Raw genomic sequence first — 26,995 nt, forward strand, 5'->3', positions numbered from 1 at the left:
TTTACAATGTTATGTTCAATATACACAGCTAGTTTCTCCTGAATAGTTTCCAGTCTGAAAAACAATACATCCGTAGAAAATGGCCCACAGAAAAATTCAGTAAATCTTAGAAAATTGAACTGTATTACTAATAATTCATACATACAGAAGGGAAATTCAGTCCAAATAATTCCATTTATTTAAAAGATTATTTTGCTACTACAAGGTGCCAGGGACTCAACCATCAAATGGATTAAGGATAACATACGCATCTAATTCTAAACCTATAAATTATACGTATATGAATATGCAGTGTTATGTGTAGTATATGCACATCCTGGGGTACTTGTGAGAGGTGGCATATTTGTTTGACAGATCTTTCGTACTGAGGTTACTAGGCTATGCGTATAAATTATGCGTATTTTCAGGAGATACCAGTGCCCACAGACTATGGAAAATGCAATATGATGTAGTAGAGGGTAATAAAATTTGAAAAGTGTACTTCAAAAAGAGGTAATAGGATTTAAGAATTGTTGATACAAACTGTTACGCGTAATGATTCATGAGGGTAAAGTGATGCAGCCTGCTCATTATTTTTGCAGCCCCTTGGGTTTGGTCCAGTAGCCTTCATACAAAGCTTTCCACGAGAGTGTGCCAGAGTTAAATCTGCAGGTTTATTTACAAACCTCCAGATCATTGAAGAAAAAAGTTGCACCTTGTCTTCAAATCACATAGTTGCTTAAAGATCCAGTGTCCAGTCTTTGAAGTCCATTTGTTGCCTGTACTGGTTGATATGTTGGAACTGCAGACTGTCACACATGACATGCACAACATACATAATGTACAGCTGAGCTACAACTATTACCAAGTGATGTAACAAGGATCATGTAGGTGGAGGTCAAATCCCAAAGTAAATCCCAAAGACTTACCAGGGTTGAACCTGAGAGGCTGTGTGAGGATTTGGAACGTGACTTAACTAAAATGATGTAAGTGATCCTGTGCAGCTTATCACTGCTTCCATAGCAGTAAGTAAACTGTTGTTGAAAGCCTCAAAAGCAACAGTATCTTACCGACTACACAAATATATAAGATCCATAATAAAATCATATGTAAAGTCACCTTTTACTTTGTGACAGTGATACATATTTCACCTTGAACAGCTGTTTTTTTTAATTCTGCCATATTTTCTGTCTGTAGTCCTTTTGGCCTGCACTTAGATGCTCAGTTATTTCCAGTCTCCCGTTTTAGCTTCAGTCATTTTGTATTGGCTAGCATATGTAGCTTCCTTCTCAGTGCCTTATTCCTGGGTACCTGATTTTCTGTGTGCCTCCTGTAGGAAATCCACTGGATAGTACGGCTCCTAAAATTTAGATACTGCAGCCTTTGTACCTCTAGTTCTAAGCCTTTAATGTTATAAAGAGATAAGTAGAACCTACTTTCAAGATTAGCAAATGCTTATGTGAATCTGAAGTTTTCGTGTTACTTGAACCTGTGTTTGCTGCCAAACAACTGGCTGTCTTGATTACACAGGTCTTTCATACCAGACAAACAACACATATAAAATATTTTGACACAAACCATCAGTTGCTATTGAATTCAAATGGAAGATGATGAAAGAGTACATGAACTATTTGTGTTTGGACTAGGGAGAGCTATCACTAATGTATAATTTGTTATATTTTTGGTAGGATAGTATGTCTTTCTCATTTAGCTCCAATTTCAGTCAGTGATTTATGTACTGAAAAGCAATATAATTGAGTATGGAATTATTATTCCTTCTTCAGGTTAGTACAAGTGGTAGCATGGAAAGAAATACTAAGTGAGAAAGCATGTTAAAATTCTGCTTAAGTCATTGGTAAAGATGTCAACCTTTCAAGAGCTAGGATTGTTGCAGTTACGTTTTACTTTGTGGACACTGGAAAATTCTTCAGCCTGAGGCAGTTTTTATTTTCCATAGTTTGACTTGGTGTGCTTAAAGATAAGTCACTTAATTCTGGAAAACTAAAAATTACAAGGAAACTTTCGGGGTTCAGTTCTCCAATTTGATTGCCTAAAACTGGGTGACTAGATTCAGGCTCCGAGGACTACGTGGTTGTCCATGTCTCTCTTGTTAAATCGCTTGTGAGCTAAATACCAGTTTTAAGTACCTAACATGGATTTATCGGACTCACCAGCCTTTAGGTAATCAGGTTTCACCCTGGGGTGTCATTACTAGCTTTACATATTCAGAGCAGAGAGTGTACCTCAAAGATAACAGAGATTTTATGAAAGGCAGATATCTACTTGCATCATGGGTGCCCAGGGGCTGGCAGGGGGCTGCAGGGCTCTGTGAGGGGTGGCCGGGGCTGCGTGCGCTGGACACAGCGGCACAGGGCACAGCTGAGCCCCGCAGCCACCATGCTGGTGCCTCACGGGGAATGCATTTAAGAAAGGGTAAAATACCACACAGGCAGCATGTGGGGGGGGGGGGGGGGGGAGGGAGTGTGAGAAGCAGCTCTGCAGCCACCAAGGTCAGAGAAGGACGGGAGGTGGTGTTCCAGGCGCAGAGCAGAGATTCCCCAGCAGCCCAGGAAGACAGCCATGCTGGAGCAAATATCCACTATGGAGGGCCCAGTGGCGGAGCATGTAGCTATCTCCTGAAGGAAACAGCAGCCAGTGGAGAGGAACCCATGCAGGAAGAGGTTCTCCTGACAGGAACTGTGGCCCATGCAGGACCCATGCTGGAGTAGGTTTGTCCTGAAGGACTGCAGCCTGTGGAGCGGACCCACATTGGAGCAGTTCATGAAGGACTGCAGCCCATGGGAAGGACCCACCCTGGAGCAGGGGAAGGGTGTGAGGAGGAAGGAGTGGCAGAGAGGAGATGCGATGGACTGATTGCAACCCCCATTCCCTCCCCCCTGCGCTGCCCAGCAGGGTGGGGGAGTTGAGACTGTAGGATTGAAGTTGCATCTGAGGAAAAAAAGAGGGGGGGAGGGAGTTTTGTCTTTGTTTCACACCATCACTATTTTAATGAGCAATAAATTAAATTAGTTTTCCCCAGTTTCGGTTGGTTTTGCCTCTGATGATGATTGGTAAGTGATGTCCCTGTCCTTATCTTGACCCATAAGCTTTCTTGGTTTACTTTTTGTGACAGGACTGCTGAGAGAGCAGCTGGGTGGGTGTCTGCCAGCCAGCCAAGGCCAACTCACCACACTACTGTAACAACTATGTTTTCAAATACAAAGCTGAGCTCTACTCCAGTCTTAAAACCATCTTGTAAGCACCAGCTTTTAGTGGCAGTTTTAGGACTGTAGATCCCAGCTAGCTGGAGCTGTCTCTTTGCAGTCCTGAAAAAGGTGTTTGTGGAATCTTGCGCCTCTACAGCATTTTTGTGCTGGCTCACTCCTGGTAGCTCCATGCTCATTTTAAGCTGCTCCCTAGTCAGTCGCTTGCCAGGTTTTGGATCTAGTTTTGAAATGCTGATCTTCTCCCTAGACTGTTAAAATCATGTATCATTAGGAATCTTGGCAGCCCAGAAAGAAATATTTCTCCTTTATCAAGATGGCCAGTAATTTGTCAGAATGTTATGTGCTTCGTGCAAGGCCAAACCATGTTGCTTCAGGAGGTCTCACCACCTGTGCTGTACCCAAAGTACTGCATAATTTTATTTCTACTAGTCCTGTGTTTTGTCTCTACCACAGATGGGCATGCATGGCACAATTTAATAATGAACCTTCATCCGCTCTCCCTACCTCCCTCCAAAAATATATTAATGAATTTTACTGCTTAATAGTAGGGTTGTATTTCTGTGAAATTTTCCCTTCCTCCTTCTCTCCAGTCTAGTGCAGAATAAGAGCTCAGACCACATTGTATATTGAATTTGCATTTTACAGCTGAAATCTTTGTAAGGACTCCCAAATTATCTCCAATTCTGCCTACATATTTTTATTTTATAGCTTCTTATTCTCTGCCTTTCTAGGGTGAGCAAGCCCCATTTCTCTTTCTCTTTTCTATGTCCTTAATCATTCTTGCCATGCTTTTATTCTACATTATCTTTCTGTTTAAGAGCAGGGCTAATAGTATTTCAGCTAAGTCCTCCCTGTTGTTTTACGAAGCAGTTTTAGTATTCTTTCTGTCATTAATACTTTCCATGTATACATCGTTAGCTGTTGTGTCAGCAAGCCTGCTGTGCACTGAAACGGGCGTTTCACTGACCTGTACATATTTAATGTTCAGGTTCTCTTCTTGAGATCATATGGTTAATTTGGAAGCCTGTAAGGCAGTAGTTTACGTGCTTTTCACCTGTATTCATTGATATCCACTTGCCTATATTGCACATCACTTGCTGTCAAATTGGGAAATTGATCTAAATGGTGTGGGTCACCCTGAAGTTCCTTGCACTCCTCTTGTTTCTCCTGCCCATAGTGCTTTTTGCCATCCTGAGATCTCGTCTCACCGCTCCTTCTTTTTGTCAGCATCATTAAGTAGAGGTTTTCCTATGGAACCTCGAGGAATAGTGTTCTTAAACTTTTGTGGTGGTAAAGGTGACTGTTTAATCCCGTTCTTGCTTTCTGTCTTTTAAAAGAAGTTAGTTTTCAATCCAAAATAGTGTTTGGTTTCATATCCTATGACTTGTTTTGTTTCTTTAGTGGCACAGCTTTTGGAATTCTAAATAAGGTATCCAACTGTTTCCTGTATTCAGTGCTCCACTGGCATACTCAAGCTGTTCCAGGAGATTTAGAATATCTAATTCCAGTATCTATTAGTGTCTAATTCCAGACTAGCAATATCTAATTTCAGGAGATTAGTAACATCTGGAGAAGCCATTTCAGTTTGAAATTTAAAGTAATATTGTACTTAATGGTTTTTAACAAAACTTTCAGGAACTGATGCAGAAATAACAGGTTTGGAAATCCATGTGTCACACCTCCAGGATTTGAAATGTAGAAAAGCACTGCTAAGTACTCCCCAGGTTCAGAAGCCATGCGTCTTTTCAGTGAGATAATGCATGTTTGGTAGCAAATTAGCTACATCATCCCTAGACTTCAGAGGGGTTTTCTTATATTATACTTTTATTGCTTTAACAGAGTTATTTATTTTGTTGGAGATTATGAAGCAGGTGACCCTTGTTTAAGAACTGCTGCAGATGGACATCGATCTGACTGTGAATCACCAGAACTAATGACGGGGTTACCGTTGTGTTAGGTGGCATAACTGGTCGAGCTCTTAACTCAGTGCTAACTTTGTGCTGGAAATACATCCTTACAAGAAAGTTAATGCTCTGTCACTTATCTTATGAATTGTTCTTCTTTTCCCACCATCAAACTTTTAGAACCAGGAACTAGAATAAAGTGGAAGTTGAATGGGGGTACACAAGGAATACATGACACTGTTCGATGGAAGAGTGACAACTCCTCCTTCCCTCCTGCAATGTGATAGAGAGTTTTATAACAATTAAAATAAACCCAATAAAATTATTTGCTGGGCTTTAAAGGAGAGCAGGGTCTATACAGAGCAGAAAAATCCGAGCAGCTCATGCCACTTTACTCTTAAATGTTATTTTTTGTGAGGCTTAGTATAGCTCAAAGCAGTGGAAATGAAATGGGCAGCAAGAGCAACTCTCAGTAGGAAGAAGCAATTTGCTGCTGTGCCTTGCCTTCTGTGCGTGCATAACAACCCGCCAGCGGGAAGCACGCTGCCTTTTTTAAATGAAGTGGCTGTGACAACCTGGCTACTGCCTTGTAGCCTCTTGTTCTAACTTCAGATCTTGGAGCCAGGGCAGTGAGACAGAGTGTAAATTGTAGGCTACTTTTGCAGATTTTGGTAAGCTGAACTTTGAAGAAATCATTATCAACGGAAGGAAAAACACATTTTCTTCTTACCCTGAATTAATTATGTTCAAATTAATGTATGAGAAATGGGAGTTACCTTAATACTCACTGTTACAGCAAAATAAATGTTCTAATTACCAAAGCACTATTGCATGTCATCTAATTATGTGTTACAAAATATGTAGTAGAAGCACTAATTATAACTAAAAAATGATATATGAAAAATTTTCCTAGAGATGAGATATTTTTGGCATCATACTTATTTTGGAGCCTGCTCATTTGACTGGTTAATTTATTGGTAACAATGCTTATCTCTCAAAGGCTGAATCACTTAAAAAGAAATATTCCTTGGTATTTATAATGGATATACATTAACATATACATAAATAATTCGACAGATGTTTTTTGAACAGACAAACTTGATTAATTTTGTGAGACTGCTCAGTTAACATTTTTATATGTAGTTATGTTTTTAACGTAGGTTATCTGCACTTAAGGAATTAATTCTTCTGAGTGAACATTCAAATCTGAGAGCTGGTTGAAAAATCTCTGGGTTTTTTTTCATCAATGTGTAATAGAAACAGCCATTTTTTCCCAATAAAACTCAAGTTAACCAGTATGTACAGGGCTCAGTTTAAGGTGAGACAGTTATACACCAATGACCTACACTGAGGCAAAATGAGTAATGGGAAACACTAATCAGATTTTCAGGTGTTATATGATACCCAAGGGCTATTTAAAAAAAAAAAAATTATTCTGTATTATATTCTGAAATATATGAAATAATTTTAAAACTTGTATGTAATTTACTTTAGTTATCTGGGAGTTGAGTGGAGGGTAAATCAGGTGTCTGGTTTTTAAGAAACTGGATGCATGACAGACTTCATCATGGATTGTGAACTTTGTTTGAGGAATACTTCAGGGCAGAAAGCTTCTATGAGATCTGTATTTCATTTGCTGCTAAAGCTGAATGTTGTATGGTCAGTGAGAGAAAGGATTATAGGTGAAAAAGGGACAGTAGATAGTCTGAGGTAGTTGAATGATCCCAAGAGAATTTCATTCTAGTCGTATCTCAAACAAAAAAGCTTCCTGAATGGAGTTTCAAAACTTAATTTTTTTTTTCCAAAATGTAAAGCTTTCACTAAAAGTCTTTCAGTCCCTGAATTTTCAAGACACTTGCCTTGAGTCTTAAAACCTGTTTTGCAGGTGGCAGATGTGTTACGAATTTGGTAAGGCATTGAAAGCCAAATCTTCCAAAGGAAAGGAATTTAGGTCAATTTCCTAAATCTTGTAGGAACTGGGCTGCTGATTATCTTCACAGAGCTTGTCTTGAAGCATAATAAAAATAACATATGGAAATGGAAAAAACCCTAGTGTATGTGTAGTGCAGAGTTTACATAATACAGAATTAATGCATATATTGGCGTTATGCATATACATGTAACATAATATAATGACATATATCAAACTGAGGGATACACTTCATTAATTATCTGGTTAATATGCATTTTTGGAATAAAAAAAATTAATCATAAAATAGATAAAATTAGCAGAAGAGGATCAACTTGAAGTGGAATGGGTTGTCCTCACACATGTATTACCTAGCATTTTTTTGGTTGATTTTCTAACTGTGACCTTCTTTTAATGAGATTTTAAATGCAATTTCACTGTGGATAATAGGTGTGATGGTGTAGGTATTCAGAAAGTCAGAGACTAAAAAGAACATAGTGTCATGTAATCCTTTTCTTTGGTCATAATGAGTTTTCTTTGTTACACTTTTACTAGCACTTTTGTCTGACTCGTGCAAATAAATCAAGAAACAGGTATCACATCAATATCACTGGTTATTTTTCAAATGGTTGAAATTGCTTTTTGTCATTTCGTTGTTTTAATGAATCGCTCTTTTTAAGTAATGAGCACGTTTCTTTTGCAGCCTTCACAGTATGTTTTTTTCTCCGTTTCAGCTGTCATTTAGATGTTGATATGTAAAGCAAAATGGCAAAAATCAACACCCAGCACTCCTACCCTGGTATGCACAGCCTGTCTGTCAGAGCTACTGATGAAGATATTGAAAGGATTGAAAATGGCTGTATCAGGTAATATATTCCTTTCATCACAGTCAAGAGGGCAGATTGCTGCATAATTTGTGGCACTCCTCTAGCTCTGCATTATGGGAGGGTTACACCTTGATATTGTTGACCCAGTGCACTTAACTGACTTAATGTATATGGAAGCACAGAAGAGACAGCAACAGGAAGATTGTCATGGCTTGCAGTTTTGCAACCAGGATCTGTCTTACCTCAGGAATAAAAGCCCTTTTTCACATCAGTGGGAATTACACCAACTCATTAAGGAGAAATTTCTTTCTCAAGTCACCAGGCAAATAGCAGGGCCTGGGCTTCCCACAGTCTGTGGGAGTTGGAGAAAAAGGGAACCTCCCAGTGCCATGCAGTGAAAAGCCTCAGGAAGTTTTTTGGTTCTGTTTTGTTGGTTTGTTTGTTGTTGTTGTTTTTTGTGTGGTTTTTTGTTTTGCTTTTTTGTTTTTTAAGTAGCCCCTGCAAATCACCTAGTTCCTGTGATAGGGAGCATTTGCAGTGTGTAAAGAATATCAACATTTTTGTACTGGATTTTCAGAGTCTCTCACTGTATATATGTAGAACTATAATAGTTCTGTTACATTGACCTTTCTCTGTTTAGATAATTTTAAAGCGGCTGTTTAAATGTGCCAGTGAGCTTACATAGTACTAGTCATTTGCCTAGTCTGGGGAAGCCCTGCTGGGCCTGCAGGGAAGTGTCTGATGATCCACAACACCTGTGCAGACTTGGCTTGTGATGGCCAACCCCCTCTGCTATGTCGACCTTGTCAGGCTGCCTCTTGCTGTTCAGGAGTGTATCCTGCCTAGAGCACTCAGAATCCTGCTGGGATGATAGGACCGCCCATGTCATGATAATTTTGGATTGGATGCCCCTAGCATCTAGTATGGATGTAATCCCTGTCCTGTTTGAACTGGTCAGTTCTTTTCCTTTCTGCTTTGAAGGTGTACCCACACTAGTGAAAATAGAGCTGCTTTTATTCTGGACAGCATGGCTCGCTTGACTTAGTTATACTACCCCATGGTCTCCTTAGGGAGATTTGCAAGTACCCTTTGCCCCCATTTAGTGTTGTCTCAGAAACAGGGAAAACAGATCAAAATGAGCCTCCTACTTTCTGTTGTGTTTTTTTTTTAATGTCCTTTTTGTAAAGGATATCAGTGATTTGCAATAAGAAAGGAATTACTGGCATGGATGTGAGAGTGTGGTTATAAGGGTTTAAATGTAGGATTAAATCACTGCAGTCATTTGCAGTTTCAGAGGCCATGACTTGCTTATGACAGAGGGACTGAAATACGAATTTATTGCAATGATGATGGTCTTGAAGAGGCGTTTATTTAAAAGAAAGTTTGCTGTTATCAGCATTAATTACAGGAGTTCATAGATGGGTAAAAAGATACAATCTTACTCTGTAAAAGAGATCTTATATTTAAGGATTTGGGATTGCTGAAGTGATTGCTAGTAAGTATATACAATGCCGTTGTAATACCACTCAAAGAATCTGGATACTTTCTTTTAATTCAGAATTATTTTATAATATGTCTGAACCAAAAGATAGATTCCATCCAGAATTTTAGCCCTTCTTTGTCTTGTAGCAAAATGTACAACTATAGACATTGGAAAGACTCCAGATTTTCTAGAGTAGCAACATTTCTCCTTTGCCTTTATCTTCTTCCAACTCCTGTTGGCTATAGTTCAACAGAGCAACTAAGCACATTACTTAGTTCTCATTAAAGTCAGTGGGTGTTAAATTTATGCTTAATCCTAAGGATGCGCCTAAGTGCTTTTCTGCTGCGGTATGAGGTATTACCAAGAAAAAGCATTCACTGCAACAGTTAACAGGAAGTTGCTTTAAACTGTCATCCTCAATTATGCTGGAGTAGGTGATTCATGTGCCTGTATTCTTACAGTGTAGTATGCTATAAAGTTGGTCCATTGTGTTAAAACAAAAATCAGCAGACCAAAAAATAACAAACAACTCTCAATTTTTAAAATCCAGCCTCTGTATAGAAACAGCTCAAGCAGCACACTAGCCTATAGACACAGCTTGGCTATCTGAAAGTTGGAAGTAGGGCTCAGCTGTGCCTTGTAGACATCTGGATTTCAGTGTCTTTATGTAAATAGGTGTCTTAAGTTCCTGCTGTCATCAGTGGAGATGTTGTCAGTACTGATGGTGGCAATAGGGAACTGTTCAGCTTACCCTGAGGTTGAATATGTTGATTATTAGAGGTATTTAGTTGTCTAAAATGGGTATCTAAAGCTATTTAAAGTGATAGTCCCCCTGCACTGGGCACTGCTGAGGCCACGTCTCAAACACTGGATTCAGTGTTGGGCCCCTCACTGCAAAACAGACATGGAGGTGCTGGAGCGTGTCCAGAGAAGGGCAGCGGAGCTGGTGAAGGGTCTGGAGCACATGTCCTGCAAGGAGCAGCTGAGGGAACTGGGGTTGTTTAGCCTGGAGCAAAGGAGGCTCAGGGGGACCTTATCGCTCCCTACAGCTGCCTGAGAGGAGGCTGTGGGCAGGTGGGGGTCGGTCTCTTCTCCCAGGTAACAAGTGACAGGACAAGAGGAAACAGCCTCAAGTTGTGCCAGGGGAGGTTTAGGTCAGATATTAGGAAAATTTTCTCCACTGAGAGGGTGGTCAAGCGTTGGAACAGGCTGCCCAGGAAGGTGGCTGAGTCACCATCCCTGGAGGTATTTAAAAGACATGTAGATGTGGTGCTTAGGGACATGGTTTAGTGGTGGCCTTGGCAGTGCTGGGTTAATGGTTGGACCTGGTGATCTTAAAGGTCTGTTCCAATGTGAATGATTTTATCTGAGATACCATAGGATATCTGAAGCATTTAGCTGGGGCTAGTGGATATGCGGTGAGACCTATGTGCTCTGGAGATGTCAGATAAAATATTTTGAGATGTTCCAAATGGTACTAGACTCCTGTATTAAGGCAACTGAATCAAACCTTAAGATGGCAATTGACTATAGTGGGAACTTAGAAACCCAGATTTTATTAGGCACCCTAATTTAGGTCACAGCCATCTGGAGCAAAATCCTGCCCTTGAAGTCTGTCTCGCAGTCAGCACTCAGAAGGGCTTCAGCAATTCCTGTGTAACTGATCTGAACATTAAAACAGTTACTACTAAATGAAAATTCTGGATTATTTACATACATTTTAGGTGAAAATGGTCTTCTAGGGTTTTCAGAACCCAGTTAAGTCAAGGCAAAAGACAGATACAGAAAAAGGTACAGAGTAGGTGCTGATGTACGTATCCTTCCCAGAGCTTAATATTCTAGATACCTTGAAAGCATGGGAATTAATTGGCCTTTAGAGAGCTGAAGAGGCATGGAGCAGAAACCTCAGTGTCAGTGAGTTTTCTCTAGGATATGGTGACATTGCTGCCCCTGGGGAAATAAAATATTTTTCTGCATAAGCCAAGGAGGCACAATCATCTGCTGACGTTTCTGCTTTGCAACCTGCTCTCTATTTCTTGCCTATTTATTCTCTTCTCGTGTGGATTTCAGACCGTGTAACACCCTTGGATAGTAATGGCAGTGGCTACTGGTTTGCTGCAGATAGCAAACACACTCATGGCATCCAGATGGGAATGAACCTGTCTTTGTGAAAATCAAGTAAAAACTATGCCGCATGCATTGAAGGTGTTACCTCAAAAGCCCCATCTGTAACCGTCCCTCTGCATCAATATAAAGCTAGCTGAAAAATAAGGCCTCTTGTATTATCTGAACAGGGCTGAGGAAAGTCAGGAATGAGTATATGAATTTTACAATAAGGAATTATATTAATGGAAAGAAGAGTTAATTTTTGACTTGTGTTTGTGTGGATTAAAGTGGAATATGTTTGTGACTGCTGTATAATATTGGACAGGTGCTTTCCTAAGAGTTGCCTGACGGAGTCCTTTGTGTATTGTTTTCTGATCCCATTGCAGATATACATAAACTTATACATAAACTGTATTTGTTAAAGTGAAATACAAGTGCGTTATAATGCTGTTTCCACAAAATTATTTTGATCTTCCTGAGTCATCTACACATGTTACTGATACAACTTTTTTGTAAGGTAAACCTGAATTTATTTAGAAGTTGTTAAATTTAGTTATAACACAAACCTAGTTACAGAAATTCTTAATGCACATATAAAGTAATCAGAAAATTGTTTTTTAAAAACAGTCAAACAACCAAAATAAAAATATATTTAGAATTTCACTAGTTGAATAATCCACCCAATTTGATTCCAGCAGTTTAGGCTGAGAGTTTTGCCTTTTTTTTCTTCTACAGAATACATTTTTTTCAGGGAGGTTGTCTGATCATTTACTAATAAAAGTCTGGCCAGAAAGTAATGTAAAGATTTGAAATTTTTATCAGTTTTATGGGACACTGGATCAGATTGGAAGGTATTCAGATCAGGTCACATTAAGCATGCTATTTTCTTTCACCTATATTAAAACATTTCTTCAACTTGCTTTTGTCTCTGGACACCAAAAGCCATACCCTGGATTGAAAACCTGGGGTTTTAGAGGGTGCCATTAAGTGCTCTGTTGTTACTTTAGCAAGAGGGCAGACAGCTGGTAAAACTCTCAGTGTTACAGACGCAGAAATTACCATGAGCACATGCAGGGACAGCGGAGCACAGCTTTCCACACTGCTGAGGAGTATGGAGGGGATGGTCAGGCATGCAAAGCACTTAACAGATGATACACTTAGAAAGTATGACTGTGCTGATTAAGAGGAGCTAGCAGGACAGTATTGCTTTTGGTGCCTGATCTAGCTTGTTTAGAGCTCACTCAACTCTCTGCACTATTCTACATTGCCCTCCTCGGCATTTACTTAAAACAAAGCTGAGCTCTCATTCCTAGCCTTTTATTTCTTGTCAGCAGATGCCCAAGCATAGCAGTGTCAGTAATGCAGGAGACTGGCACTAAACAAAGTTTACAAAAAAGAAATAAAGATAGTTAATAGTGCTTTTTTGGACAGCAATTTTCATCTCCTGCTTGGCTTTTGTTCTCAATGATAAGCCAGCACAGTTATATCAAGATAGAATGTCACATGGTGTTCATTATATTTCAGTATGCCTATAGAGGTTAATAAAATCAAAATAGTTCTCATTCTGAGACTTCAGAAAAAGTCTGATTGGCCTGATTTCTTGGGCCTGACTTCTGTGTAGGGTTTTCTAAGACTGATAAAGAATGCACTCTGATAATCTTTTTTCTTTTTAAAATTCTCCTTTCTACTTGGAAGGATACCTAGAGTATTTTAATCCATGTTCACTTTGTTATCTGTATTACTCTTTACTACTTTATTTTGTGATGCTTATATTTAATTACTTCTATTTAGAGCAAAGATAACAAGTTGTACAGTCACTAAAAGCAGTTGAGTTACTGCAGCTTAGTGAGATACTCCTCATTGTCCGAGTCATTGATTGAACACGGACTTCTAATCAATCCAAACATGAAATAAAAGATACTGGTTTAAGCCTCTATGAAAGGCTATCTATTTTTGCAAAGTGCTTTTTTTTCCCTGCAGCTGAATTGTGACACTTAAAATTATTTTCTAAGAAGTCCCACTATCTTCTTCTAAAAAGGTATTTTTGGGACTCAAAACAGTAATAATTGGTAAGTAAGAACAGAAGTAGCAATATTAGAATTTATTGCTAAGATCACACAAAATGTATATTTCTCTGTAAAAAGGAATAAAAGGGCTAGGGCTTAAGAACAGCCATAGCACTGCAGTCTAAAAGACTGACTAGTCCCGTATCCTTTCTCCAGCAGGTCTGTATGCAGATGCTTCAGGAAAAAGAAAATAAAAGTGGGCAAACTGCAAGTATCTGCAACAGACTTTCCTCTAAAACTCTCCCAGCATCCAGCTCAGGAGACTTGTATTGCTGAATGTGGGCTCTGTGTGTCTGGTAATCTGTAATGGATTTCTGTTCCATGAGTTTGTTCATTCTCCCCTAGAAGCTGTGTTAACTTTGACATCCACAACAGGAACTGGGTTGTAAAGTTTTTCAATACTAAGCAGTGTCTTCTTGGTGTTTTCTGACTAGAAGAGAAGAGGAAAGCAATTGAGAATTCTGGGACTGTGAGGATCTACCTTTTTTAGCATGATTCTTTGTGTAGAAATAATACAGTTTTAATTCTCTGTCAGTTTCTCAGCTGTGAGTACACACAAAATTGAGCTGCTAATTATCCTTTTGTGGGCATTCAAAATGCCGTTGCCAGTTCCTATGAAGATACCAAGTATCATTATAGTCAGTGTTTTCCTGGCAATACAGATTAACAGGGTCTCTATTTGTTCCTATTTGCAGAGAAAGTTCCTATTTGCATTACAAAAGGGGAAAAAAATGATCCTTAATGGATGAGACAAAGTCTTGTAAAAGTGAATACTGAAGTGTGAAAGACACAGAGAAAACCCTTGGAGTCTTACAAAAAAACCCAGAGTGAGCCCTGGTGAAGTCCAGGTTCCAGAGAAGTCAATTTCAAAATTCTGTTGCTGAAAGATGAGGCTAAAATGTCATCTGTGTTTCTCAAATGCTAATTATTTCAGTGCTGATAAGTAGTCTCACAATTACGGGAACTCACGGGAGTGGGCAGAGACTATGTATGTATATATATAAACGTAGCTTAACGTTATAACAGCTGTCCACCGTTGTGTGCAACTGGGCTGTCACAGTGTTTGCCATGGTGGCAGTAGCCCGAGGTGCCTCATCTCCCCCGGCAGCCCTGGAGACCTGCAGCCTGTGCTGCTGTGCAGGAGGTGAAGCTTCAGGTGGGAATTCTGCAGCACGAGGGCTGCAGTATGTGCAGCTGGTGGCAGCAGCCTGGTAGGAACAGCAGATGCCCTGCTCGGGACTAACTGCTGTAAAATCCTTGTCCTCCCTTTCAGTCCAAGCAAGAGCGAAAGGAAAAAGAGACGTGTATTTGCTTTGAGTCGTGAATAGGACCTGCAGTGGTAGAAATTCCAGATTGTTAAATCCAAACCACGTCTAGGAGAACACTGAAAAAAGCAGTGGGTGCTCACTTTAAAGCCCTCTGGTGGTGAACTCCACGTTGAAGGAAAGCTGCTGATGCCTTACAGGAGGTGTTAGAGCAGAAAACCTGCTTCCCATAATTGTGTACTTGCACAGCACTGTAGTACTGACCAGTAAGGAATCAGCTTCTGAGCTTGCCGGAACAGATCAGAGCCTCTACTGACTTCATTTTGCAGTTGGATGGCTCCAGAAAAACAGGAATATAGGCTTAGGTCTGTGTTTATCAAATGCTTGCCATCTTACTAGGAAGAGGACAATTTGCTGCCCTGTTTCCTGATGTAGTGGCAGAAAGAATCAGATGGGGGGAAGTCTGCTGGAGGCTGTATGGAATTCTTAAAATAAAAATTTGTTTTTGCAGAACCCATTCACTGTGTGAGGATGCGTCTTCAGAACTGCAGAGAGTCATTTCTGTGGAGGAAAGACATGTATCTGAACCCCAGACGAGCTCCTTCACAGGCAGGGGAGCAATGGCAAGGTAGCGGGCTAATACCATTTCCAGTATTAAGTTTAACTTGTTGAAAGAGACTGATCACAATTTGGAGGCAACGTAAGAACAACCATCACTTTTCAAAGAAAATGGATGGAGTACAACTGAAAAAAACCTATAAAAAGTAACAGAAGCTGCTTTTGACTAATTCTAAACTCATCACTTACTCGTTACTTACACTTACTTTTATTTCACAATAAAAACCTTAGAATCCTAGGGATGCTGAATGAGCTTACACAAATTAGTCTGAACACAATAAAGCAGATTATTTTTACGTGATCAGGTTGGAAAATATATTGAACGCTGAGGAAATGCATGAAGTGAGGCCAGACTGTAAAATAAATGGGTAAGTGTTCGGTTCTGGCTGATAGCTGATGCAATGTTTGTTTCCTATCAAATAGGATGTACTGATTGTTCATTTGTTGGTAGATGGCTTTGGTAAGGGAGGAGACAGGGGCCCTTCTGTTGGAAGTGCAAGCGTTTCTCTCAGTTTTTAGAATCCAGTTATGTTTATAATTGATTGGGAGCCTTAGTCGGCAAAATCAAAGTCAACCATTTGCTTAAGTAATTTACTTTACCGGGACTTAAACGTAAACCTGAAGTGGAGCTTCAAAAACTTACTGTGTCTGCTTTAAATATCCCCAGCTGAGAGTATCTGTCTACAGATACCATTGCTACAGACAATACAGATCATGCTCACATGCTCAGTTGAAGCGTGTATATTTCAAAGAGGAAAGAAAAAAAATCATTATAAAACTAGAGTCAGTTAAAGATTCAGCTTTTTGGATGGTGAAGAATAACTTTTATTTCCCTGCTTGGTTTTCAGACAGTGACAACGCTGGTGTAGATTACAAATCTGCCACAAGTTGGTTTTAGGTGGAAAACGATTGTAGGTGTGTGTGTTGTGTGAAAACATAAACCACATGAATATGTAAACTCATATTGCGAACTTCCTTTTTAATCTTTGTTCATGTTGTTCTGTACCTTTTTTTCAGGATAGTTTGAATTACAAGTGTGTGGCTACACTTATGCTCTGAATATACAAGGAAGCCTGTGATGAAAGCATGAATGCATAGCAATTTACATATTATGGTAACGTAACATGCCTCTTGAATGCAGAGTCTCAAAGACCTAAGACGGCAACATTTGATGGACTTGACTGAGTATCTCACTTCAAGATACAAAGGACAAAAAAGTGAAAATTCTATTTCTTTGTACAAATGGAGAGGCTCTCAATGTCATTTAGTAAAATATGTTTGCTCCTTAACTGACAGGTCTCATCAAAATGCTTTATTTTCTAATTTAAGTAAGAACATCCATAGTGGTATTACTCCTTACCACTTATTATGTGAAAACTGAGTTCTGCTCAGGCAAAGAGAAATTCTGTAGCTTAATTTTATGCAGCGTTTTTTTAATAGAGTGAGGAATCTATTAAATAATTTCAGACTCTTATGTGGAGCTTTTCTTTTGCGCTCTTTGTAGGCTTTGAATTCTCTTAGTTGTTGGGGGTTGTAGATGATTTACATGATACTGTCTTGGTGTAGTGCTGAAGAACAAGACATATATTTTTCTAATTTCTGATACGTGATATTATTCCTACCTTTTCTGTCCTTTTTATTTTAGGGTAAGAGAATTTGGGCAAGATCTATGAGGGGATGTAGTTAGGCCCTTGAGAACTGCAATCAAGAGGCAGATGTACTTTACCATAAGGTTTAAGTTGTTCATATCAACCTATTTGTGGATTCTGAGCATATGTAGTACTAGCTGATAGAGAGAAAATGTAAAGAGCTTGTCTTAAGTAGCCTGAGGTCTCTCTAAGAACTTAAGCATTGTTCAGGATTTCATTATGCTGTCTTTGAGGCCAAGTTTGGGAAACCTGAATTAACACCACTTTTCTCTAAACTAGACTGCTGATAGGAAATAATATATTGTGTGGGTAATAAATACAATAACTTTTGTAGATTTCAGTCTCCATTATTCTCAATTTTTCAGAAAGATGTTTCCTTTTGAACTTTGTCAGAAAGCATTGTAAACATTCATAATGTGAATTGTGAGTAGAGAGATACATATTGATACAGTGATAATTTAATTATGCTGTCGTGATTGTTTGCTTAGCTCATTTCAGTGCTCTGCTAGAAATCTAGGATGAGGAAATAATGCTCCCCATGCATTAGACAGGTTTATATGTGATAGTCAATTAATACGTTTGCAGACAGACCCTTTAAAAACACAGGGAACGTGGCTGAAATTTTATCATTCCTTATTCCAAAGCCCATCCTCCCTCACCCAGCTATTCAGTTTTTATTTCCACTGTGTGTATCAGCCCTTGAGCATGTGATCCTGTGAGCATTTTATATCTCCTAATTCTGTCAGACCAGGATTCCCCCGTTATCATGTCAGAAGTTTGTCAGTAGTCAACTGCCCCACCCCAAGCACTTGGTTTGCCCCCACTTGACAAGAATATTCTTCTCTTGCTCCTGAGGTGCTGGTAGAGTAGACTAGGAACTGATGTGTGAGATACTTTCCTGATCCATTGCAAAATGTGGTGTATGAAATTGTGGGAAGTGACTGAGTTCACACAGGTAATGCATCAAATTGAATTTTGTAGGCAGGTGGAGAAAAATCCTCCTGGGCTACTCTTTGCGGGGATGTTTGGAGCCATCTGATGCTCTTGTCTGGTTCAATGTTGTATGTCTGTTCTGTGCAGGCTGTCACGATTTGTCATATCTGTGAGGTCATGGGCCACAAGACATCTGCACCACGAAGACCAAAGACCCGATTCTTTCCTAGAACGTATCCGAGGGCCAGAGCTCATAGAAGTGTCCAGTAGGCAAAGTAACATACGCTCCTTTCTGGGTATGCGTGAGCGCCCTGGGGGAGTAAACAGGTAAGAAGATGTGTTTATACTTTAAACGAAGATGACTGAGGTTATGGCATTTTCTTGGTGATTAGGATGTAAGTTTTATTTTAAGAAGAGGGTAAGGAGCTTAGTGTGGGAGATGAACAGGATATCTAATGCTGCCCGGGAATCTTCATCTAACAGAAGTGTTGCAGCTTTCAGCTGAATTTCTCTTTCCCACTCAAACACACTGTGGCAAAGATCTTGAAGTAGAGGATTCTGATCATGCTGCTTCAGGTAGAATGGTTTCTTAGAAGTGGAATTTTATCATATGCTACCTGTGCAACTTGATGTTGCTAAACTCCTCTCTGCTGAAGATGAATGCAATTTCAATTTCAAGAGTCTAGGTTGTTGCTAGTTGTGGCTTTTCAGGACGTTAATATTATGCACATTATCTGCAAGCATTAGGAAACTCCAAACACAGTTGTGCAAAATGTGTCATGGCTTTGTTACACCTACTTAGGTGTTCAGCTGCTAACATTACAGAAGGCTTCTGATGCAAAAATGAGAAAATCTGGCTGCTGACTTAACTTACTGGCACATAGTCTTTGGTATGGAAGACAAGTTCAGTCTTAAAGTTTTTCCAATAAAACAACAGAAGCTTGCAAGAGAAACCTTTATGTGTTTACAGTCTTTTGACTCGATAAATTATTCCTACTTTATAAATACATGATACAGTGTTTTAAACAACTCCAGCTAAAAGAGAAAAATGAAGTCCCAAGATGTAAGTTGACTTTCTATTTTTCATTATGCTTTGAAGCATAGAACCCCATGTTTTTTTGCATAAAGATTGGTGGGTAAGCAAGTAATGAGTTGATTTGTTTCAAAATATCAGCTAGTAATTCAGATTAAAGCAAGAACCTTTGAAGAGCTGTGCATGATGCAGGTTACCTTGATTTGTTGTGGTCCAGCACAGCCTTGTTACCTTCACTTGATCTACTCCTTAGAAATTAGCTCAAAAGTACATTTTGTTGAATTAACCAGACTGAATTTTCAGAAGTCTGGAACAGTAGCAACGGCAGACTTGAAGTAATTAGAGAGGACAACATTGATCCTGGGCCAACAAACCTCTATATAAGGCTATTAGAAGTGAATTTGGGAGTATCCTTGCCTTCTCAGTTTTACACTGTTGCCACGTGACAGTAACTCCTAGTTGTTCTACCATGAAGGCTTAATTCTGGCAGGTGTGCTTGTTAATGATCCACAAGTCTTGACACTGCATCTGTGAAGACTTGAAAGGATTGAAGAAAGATTAAAAAAAAAAAAAAAAAAAAAGTAGCCAGATGAGTACAGAGCTAAAATTAGTCAGATGCATGTTGCCATGCACTAATACACCTGAGAACAAGCTTCAGACATCAGCACGAGGTAAAAAGAAACCGCTCCCCTTGAAGTAGTTATGCAAAGGCGCTTATCACGGCAGTCAAAGTTGACCTTCCTAATCTCATCAGTGCATATGTGAGAAGCTAGTAAGTCAGGCTGTCGTGTTGCTAAACACGTGTATGAAATACCAACAGTCTTTACACTCTTTAATGTGTTTTATTTAACCTGCTGCAGTCACTGGCCCTTGGCCAGGCTTAATGTCAACTATAGCAACAACACCAACGAAGAGTAAGTACTGGTAACTCCCAAACACCTTTCTGCCACTAGTTCCTTCTCTTTTCCTATTTCCAGCCTAGTAACATTTGTAGTATAGACTCCTTATCTCTTCCTGAGCCTTTCCCGAGAATATAGTTTAATTATAAAGAAAGATCTAATTTTCTTAGTATGAAAAGCATCCTTCTTGCTCCCTGTGAACTTGTTTTTGTCTGAAGTTACCCTTACCTCTCAAGGAATGAATTTGATTAAGCATTTAGTCCCTACCTCCTCTAGTTCAGCTGGCTGATTTTACTGTATTGCTGATTGATTTATTAATTCTTCGGTTTTTAGGTGATATTCATATACTGGTTTTCTAATAGTGATTTTCTTCTTGTAACACACTAGTCCCTTTTTGCAAATCAAGTGCCCCCCGAATTTCAAGCTGTCAAATGAGAAGTGGGTACTGATCAGGGTACCAAGAAAACACTCACGTGTGCAGTCTAAATGAAAACTAACAGTCTTCTTAAAATGTGTGTTTCAGTTCAGCAGTTATTGTTGGTGTAGATGTAGAGGAAGTGACAGGCAACGTAATAAGACTTGCATTGCAACAGAAGCTCTGACAGAAGCTTTGGAGCCTGTTTTATGTATTTGACAAGATATTTCACGTTGTTACACCAAAGAGAAATCTCATGAAAAGGTGAAGAGCTCCTGTAATTTAAAATCACCCAACACCAATGTATGTTGCAAGTCTTAGACCACAGCTGAGGACGCACCTGCTCTGTAGCATCCAGCAGCAGATCTGTTTGCACACATGATGATAGTGATTTTTTTTTTCATTGCTTTCCAGATGAAAACAAAAATTAAAAATAATCAGGACAGTTTCTGATTATGTCAGAAATAGTGCTGGGAAAATCTTGGTTTTTTCTCCAAATAGTTCCATCATGGGCTAGTTCAAACTGTACATTTTAAATGATGCTGCAAAATCTCTGTGCACATACCTGAACAAGAGGTCTTCCTTTTCCTCAAGCAACTTTTTAGTTTGGTTTGCATAACTTTTATTAAAAAGGAAAATCAGCGTGCGGTGAATGGTGACAGAAATATGCAGAATTTTATTCACATTGGTATAAAAAAAGTGCAAAAATCCTGGAGCTTAGCCTCCTAGTCAGGGCCCAAAGGACCAATTAAGATGGAAGTGCTGCTTTCTTACTCTGTGTCTGACAATGACTCATGTACCTTGGGCAAAACTTTGATCCTTCCAATGTTTCATAATTTTTAAATGAAGACAACACCTGCCTGTCTACTTGCCTGACAGTGTGAAACATACTTGATTTGAAAACTACATGACAGATGAGAAATGCAAATATTTGACTCATTCAAAGATTATGACAGTGTTTTTACAGGGGCTGATGAAGATATGTTTTCTAAGTCTGAAGGTGCATGCTCCTTTTAATGTGCTGGAAACACAGAATGGATGCCACTGTATTGCTATCAAAGACGGCAGACACAAATAACACTTTTATTAGTTACTGGATTCCAGTTTACTCAGTAGCACTGATAAAAAAGATGCAGGTCTTTTTAAAGCTTCAGGATTTTCATTATGTTAAACACCTAAGAGTACCTGCCTTCGGGGAACTGTAGGTGATGCTTTCAAGTTTTTGATTACGGCCGACCTTTTCCTCTGAGTGACTTCCACCACCAGACTACAAGTAGGTGAGAATATGATAAATTGGGAGTTACACAATGGAAAGATGAACAGAGGGCACAGAAATAGAAGAAACTCACTTATGAAAGATACATGTAGTTGACAGATGAGTTTGTAGGAGATCTCGGGCCAGAGAACAAGTATTGGCTTTAGATGCCACTGCTGTGTAGAAATTAGCCTTGGTAAATGGAAAACTGCTTTTTTGAGTTGAGATGCATGTGTAAATAGAAGATTGGTCAGCCCAAAGGTTCTTTCCTCCTCCAATTATGCTCCCTTGCAGTGTATAATTTTAAAGGTTTCGGTGGTGTTGGTCAGCTTGAGGTGTGCAAGATCTCAGCATTTTTTAGCAAATGGAGAAGAATGTCTGAGCAAACACAGACACCTGCATCTGAACTAGGCAACCCATTCTTCCTTTGCAGTTGATGGAAAGAAAAAATTGCTTTTAGGGCACAGATCATCTTGTAAATATGGAGTACGAGGTATGGATTATCTCATAGATACAGTAGGTCTCAACTGTGGAGATCTGAAACAGGTTGGCTTAATCATTTTGACTGTAAATCATTTCTAAAATAACTACTCTGTAGTTAAATGCGACACGCCTCTTTTCTCTGCATTTGCTGCTTTTGTTCAGACATTGACTGGGATTCTTCTCCAAGGCAATTGTTGAAGCCAGAGGTAATTAATTAATTATAGCTATGTTGCTTTTGAAGAACTGTGAGAGGAAATTCAGCCTTATTTCATTTAATTACCATTAAAGCTTCAGGCAGTCACTATGAGGTTTTGGATATGCAAAGAATATTGACAGTTTTTTAGTCCATTTGAAATTCTATTATCATTTGGTAGATTTTAAATGCCTGATTCTAAAGAAAGAAACAAACTGGAAGCATTTAATTAAAGTCAGCCAGGTAAACTGATGTCTGCAAAGGTCAGGAAAGTGTGGGTGACTAATGAGCAGAATCAGCCAGCTGGTTATCTGATGTGATGGTGTGGTGGTATTTGAGAGGTCCCAGCCTGCAAACCATTGTTACCAGTTGGATCCCTGTCCTGCTCTGTCCAGAGTCTAGTTTAGTTTCCTGTACCTCAGCATCCACCCTCTCTCTTAACTGCTAGAATATTGGTAATATTGCTAAGCCTTACATTATGTTGTACAGAAAAAAGGAAGAAAAGAAAGAGGTTAAAGAGGAAAAGAAAGAGGAAAAAAAAGAGGAAAAGAAAGAGGAAAAGAAAGATGACAAGAGAGAGGAAAAGAAAGATGACAAGAAAGATGACAAAAAAGATGACAAAAAAGATGATAAAAAAAAAGAAGAGTAAGTATAAAGAATGAATGTGTGCTTGTAACACACCTCCTACACTACAAGGCATGGTGTGGCATTTCATTGTTACACTTCCATGACAATTATTGTTCTGTAGGTTGCAGAACTGTCAAATCTTTAATATGTTTCCCCTTTGGAAAGATGCAACTGCTCAAAAAACTTGTTGCATCTTTAAGACCTATGTTTAGACTTGTCACAAACAGCTTCCTAGGTCAGTAAAAGGGAATTCAGCTATCTCTGGCTGCTTTGATTTGCTGTTGAAAATCACTTTTTTACTATGAGGGCATTTTAGGACAGCAGCCTGCTTTGCAGATCTACACAGGCTTTTCATTGTTCCACAATGTCCATAATGATTCAGAGCAGATGAACCAAAAGTCTGGTTTGGACAAGGAGCAAAAATCTTACATGTAGAAAATTACAGATTTACTAATAACTTTAGGTGTTACACTGACTAGCATATTTAATTGCTTAATATGGTGCAGTTCATTAACCGAGATAATTTGAATGCTTTTAACAGAAATGGATCCTGCTCTTGTTTTGCTCCCCCAAAGCTGACCCAAGTGTAGTACAATTTAGTATTAATAGTCATTAAAAATAACGATGATAGCATATAAAAATATGCATTTGAGTAGACTTCACAGTTAAGGAGTATGTTAGAGTAATATACTGGAAGTTTGTATGTATGTATATGGTAGCAAGTGCAATGTAGGCTTGGGGACATGTAGTTAGGAACTGCTTCCAAAGGTGGTTTTCAGCCTGGGCAATGTGAATTCTTACTTTTTCCAAAGTTGGGTGAAGCAGATAGGATGAAGCTGATATTTGGTATCTCATCTAGAGCTGCCTGCACGGATACTTTCTCTTAGGCAGCTGTGTGTTCATCATGAGATATGCTGCCTCCAGAAGAGGGAGATCCAGCAGGTCACTTCATTCCATTTCTAGTGTAAATCTGCACGTTTCACTTTACAGGAAGAAAAAAGAGATATTTGTGTTAGATCCTTCAAGCAATATTTACTACAACTGGCTGACCATAATTGCAGCACCCGTGTTCTATAACTGGTGTATGCTCGTGTGCAGGTATGGATTTAAGTTAATAATTTTAGGTTTCAAATTCAGTGTCTCATTGTGTTTCCTATATAAATCATCCTCTAATCTCCCTGCAGTATTTTTTGGGTGAGTTACCTAGAAGATTTACAGTTCATATACCCATAGGGATATATGATATACATACCACTGAGAATAGATGACCGATGTTTCTTTTTTACCTTTTTGCCTAAAACCAGTTTGTAGTAACTTGCAACAAAAGTCCTTGTGAGCAGCTGGCTGTGGCCTTTGTGTGCCACCTCCTGGCTAGATGCAGAGGTATGCCTTGGCCACTGCAGGCTCAGTAACCACTGCTAGAGACAGGTCTTCTCATCACCCAGTAGAGAACAGAAGGGAGGGGTGTCGGCAGCGCTGGGTCATCTTAAATTAGTATCATGCATCTATAGATATTTGAAGGGGAGGAAGATTTTACTCGAGCATTTATTTGCCCTTGCAAAATGCGGAAATCAGTTTGAGTCAAAGAAAAAAAAAATGGTGAGGAGAAATGAGGATGGCTTACCATTCAAAACCAGATCTTGTATTTGGGAATTGTCTTAATGGACATGTGTATCCCATGAAATCTGATGCGTGTTTAATTGTACAGATGTGTGCATTCCTCCTATATAAGTGCACTTGTGTGGCATATATGTGTTTAAGTTTTGTTCCTGGCCTGAACACCTTTTAATTCTGAAGGATCCTAGTTTCTGTTTAGACGTTGTTCTAGTGTGCAGATGTCTAGGCATGGGGATACGCTGCCTGTAATTCTTCAGTGCCAGTAATGTGCGCCAACATGCTGCTAGGACACACATTGCAGGTACTCTGCTTATGCAGTTGGTGTAAATGTTTCTTGTTTGTCTGTCCTTGTTTCTTTAGAGCCTGCTTTGATGAGCTACAAGCTGACCATCTTAAATTATGGGTGTTCTTGGATTATAGCTCCGATATCATCTATGTTATTGACATGCTTGTCAGATTCAGAACAGGTGAGTCCTTCTGGGGTTTTACAGTGTTTTCAGATACAGCATGGGTACAAACGCTGGAAGCAGAAATTCCTGTGGAGTCTGACCAGCGTAGTATCCCGTCTCCAGCACAGCCCAATAGTGGGGACTCTGGGGAGATGAAGTGTCTGATCAGCTTGGATTGTTTTAAGGCTGGACATCCCAACATCTGCACTTCACTTACCTCAAAATTCAGTTCTGTCAGTGCCTGCCAGGCATGCCAAGTGCTGACTGAAATAGCTGCTGCATGGGGAAGGGAGAATAAGGCACTTTGCTTGTCGTGATCATGGTATATTGTTTGTGCTCTTGTGAGCAAGAAACCAACAGCAGCCCACAAGTGCTGCTTTCTTAGCCAAGTTGTGCAGCATCCTGCTCAGAAGTGATGATTGAGTTGGTCAAGTGCAAGACCTGGCACCCATCTCAGCCTAGAGCCTGCAGCCTTCTGCTGGAACCTGCAAGGCTGCCCCTCTGCCACCAACTGTCCCTGCAGCCCCTGCCGGGGCCTGGCTGGGTCTCCCACTGCCTGCTGGTGGTGTAGGGGCAACCAAGGAGGGTGATGGGGTGGGATTAACCCAGGCACCTCTGCTTAGGTCCTGCCTTCCTGAAGGAAGTGTGAACCTAAAGGATCTGTGAGGGCTGTGCCATGTCACCTTCAGCATCCTGTCCCTGTTTCTGTAGCTCAGGAGCATGCCCAGCCAATACAGATTCTAGCCTTAAAAGGAGATCTGTTTTAAGCTAAACAAGGCCATAATATAGGCCTAAGCAATCACATACAGCGATCCACACCATTAAATTGCTAGAATAGCCCTTGATGTACTTTGGTGCATGAGCGTTGGTGTGTGCCAGCTAGCACTCTCAGGCAGTGTCTGGGCACAGCTGGAAGGACAGCAGAGGTTGGGTGTTGTTCACGGTATCATTTCTGAAGGGGGCTGGGAGAACTTACATGTGAATAGAAGCTGTCATGGCAGCTGGTCTCAGGGCCAGAAAACGTTTCCTGGCTTGTTCTATTTACTGGTATGGATGCATCCCCAAAATGTGCCTTGAAAGGGTCCAAAACCACACTGATCACTATAAAAATGAGAGTTCCTTTAAATCTTTTATTTTCACATTTATTTTGATTTTTTTTTTAAACCGTGCTGACAGCTTGACATTAGTTATGGCTTGTGAGAAGTTGTAAACATAATTACAAGACAGAGGCTAAAATGCTGTCATGTTGGGATGCAGTCAACTCATGGCAATCCAAATTCTTAAACTTAGCAAGCACCTTGTTCAACAAGGAAGTCTATTTCAGATAGCAGCCTAAATCACAAGACCGCTATATTTGAAGCGGGGCAGGGGGGCTTCATCTTCTTTGTGTGGTTAAAATGTTGACTGTGCCAACTGAATTTCTCTTCTGCAGTTATACCTGTTATCGTAATGGGAAAAAAAACGAGCAGAAACTGGACATGTCCAGGCAATGCAAGTTACAAAATTTCCGTAGGCTGTCCTAGTAATGATTGTATGGCCGTTAAAGCGTGGTTGGAAGGTCAGCTTTGCAGGCCTGGATCGGAACTGCAGAATTGCTGCAGAGATCCCTTGAACACTTAGGTACAGGTGTCTGCTGCAGTTTCAGGCACTCAGATAAGGAGGTAGCTTCTTTTAGGTGCCGAGATCTTTGTCAGCTCTCTTAACAATGCCTCCTGGTTCTGTCTGTGCCTGCTGCCTTTTTCTAACAGCCTGCAAGGTCCACCTGCCCTGAGGCAGAGGTCCTGGAAGCTTCTGGGGAGGAGTGTGACTCCCTGCTGTCTAAGGGCAGAGACAGGCTTTCAACTGGGACCTGGGTAGCCCTGCGACTATCGTGGTCCACATCAGCTCCTCTGTGGTGCATTCCTGTCTAGCTGCAGGGCCAGTTTCACTGTGTTTCACCTATGTGGTGACTGTGCACTGTGGAGCAGAAAAGATCCATGTCTCTCAGTGGCTGGTTGTGTTTAGCATACCCTACGTTTTGATGCTTTCAAAAGCTTTTACTATAGGACTTCAGTTCTG

The 26,995-nt window shown here is 39.9% G+C and overlaps 1 protein-coding gene across 3 annotated transcripts in view; it reads left to right on the forward strand.

The window, feature by feature from the left end:
* Nucleotides 1-26,995, forward strand: part of CNGA3 (cyclic nucleotide gated channel subunit alpha 3) — a 42,900-nt gene that overhangs the window by 7,766 nt on the left and 8,139 nt on the right. For all 3 annotated transcript variants that reach the window (XM_027813422.2, XM_005444736.4, XM_055701277.1), the window contains exons 2-8: nt 7,754-7,885; nt 15,278-15,394; nt 18,114-18,293; nt 19,860-19,913; nt 22,734-22,889; nt 23,862-23,969; nt 24,849-24,955. In XM_027813422.2, the coding sequence (XP_027669223.2) occupies nt 7,785-7,885; nt 15,278-15,394; nt 18,114-18,293; nt 19,860-19,913; nt 22,734-22,889; nt 23,862-23,969; nt 24,849-24,955 (823 nt within the window). In that variant the 5' untranslated portion in view covers nt 7,754-7,784. The remainder of the gene's footprint in view (nt 1-7,753; nt 7,886-15,277; nt 15,395-18,113; nt 18,294-19,859; nt 19,914-22,733; nt 22,890-23,861; nt 23,970-24,848; nt 24,956-26,995) is intronic.

The sequence above is a fragment of the Falco cherrug genome, chromosome 2 (genome assembly GCF_023634085.1).
Source record: "Falco cherrug isolate bFalChe1 chromosome 2, bFalChe1.pri, whole genome shotgun sequence".
NCBI classification, from domain to species: Eukaryota; Metazoa; Chordata; class Aves; order Falconiformes; family Falconidae; genus Falco; species Falco cherrug.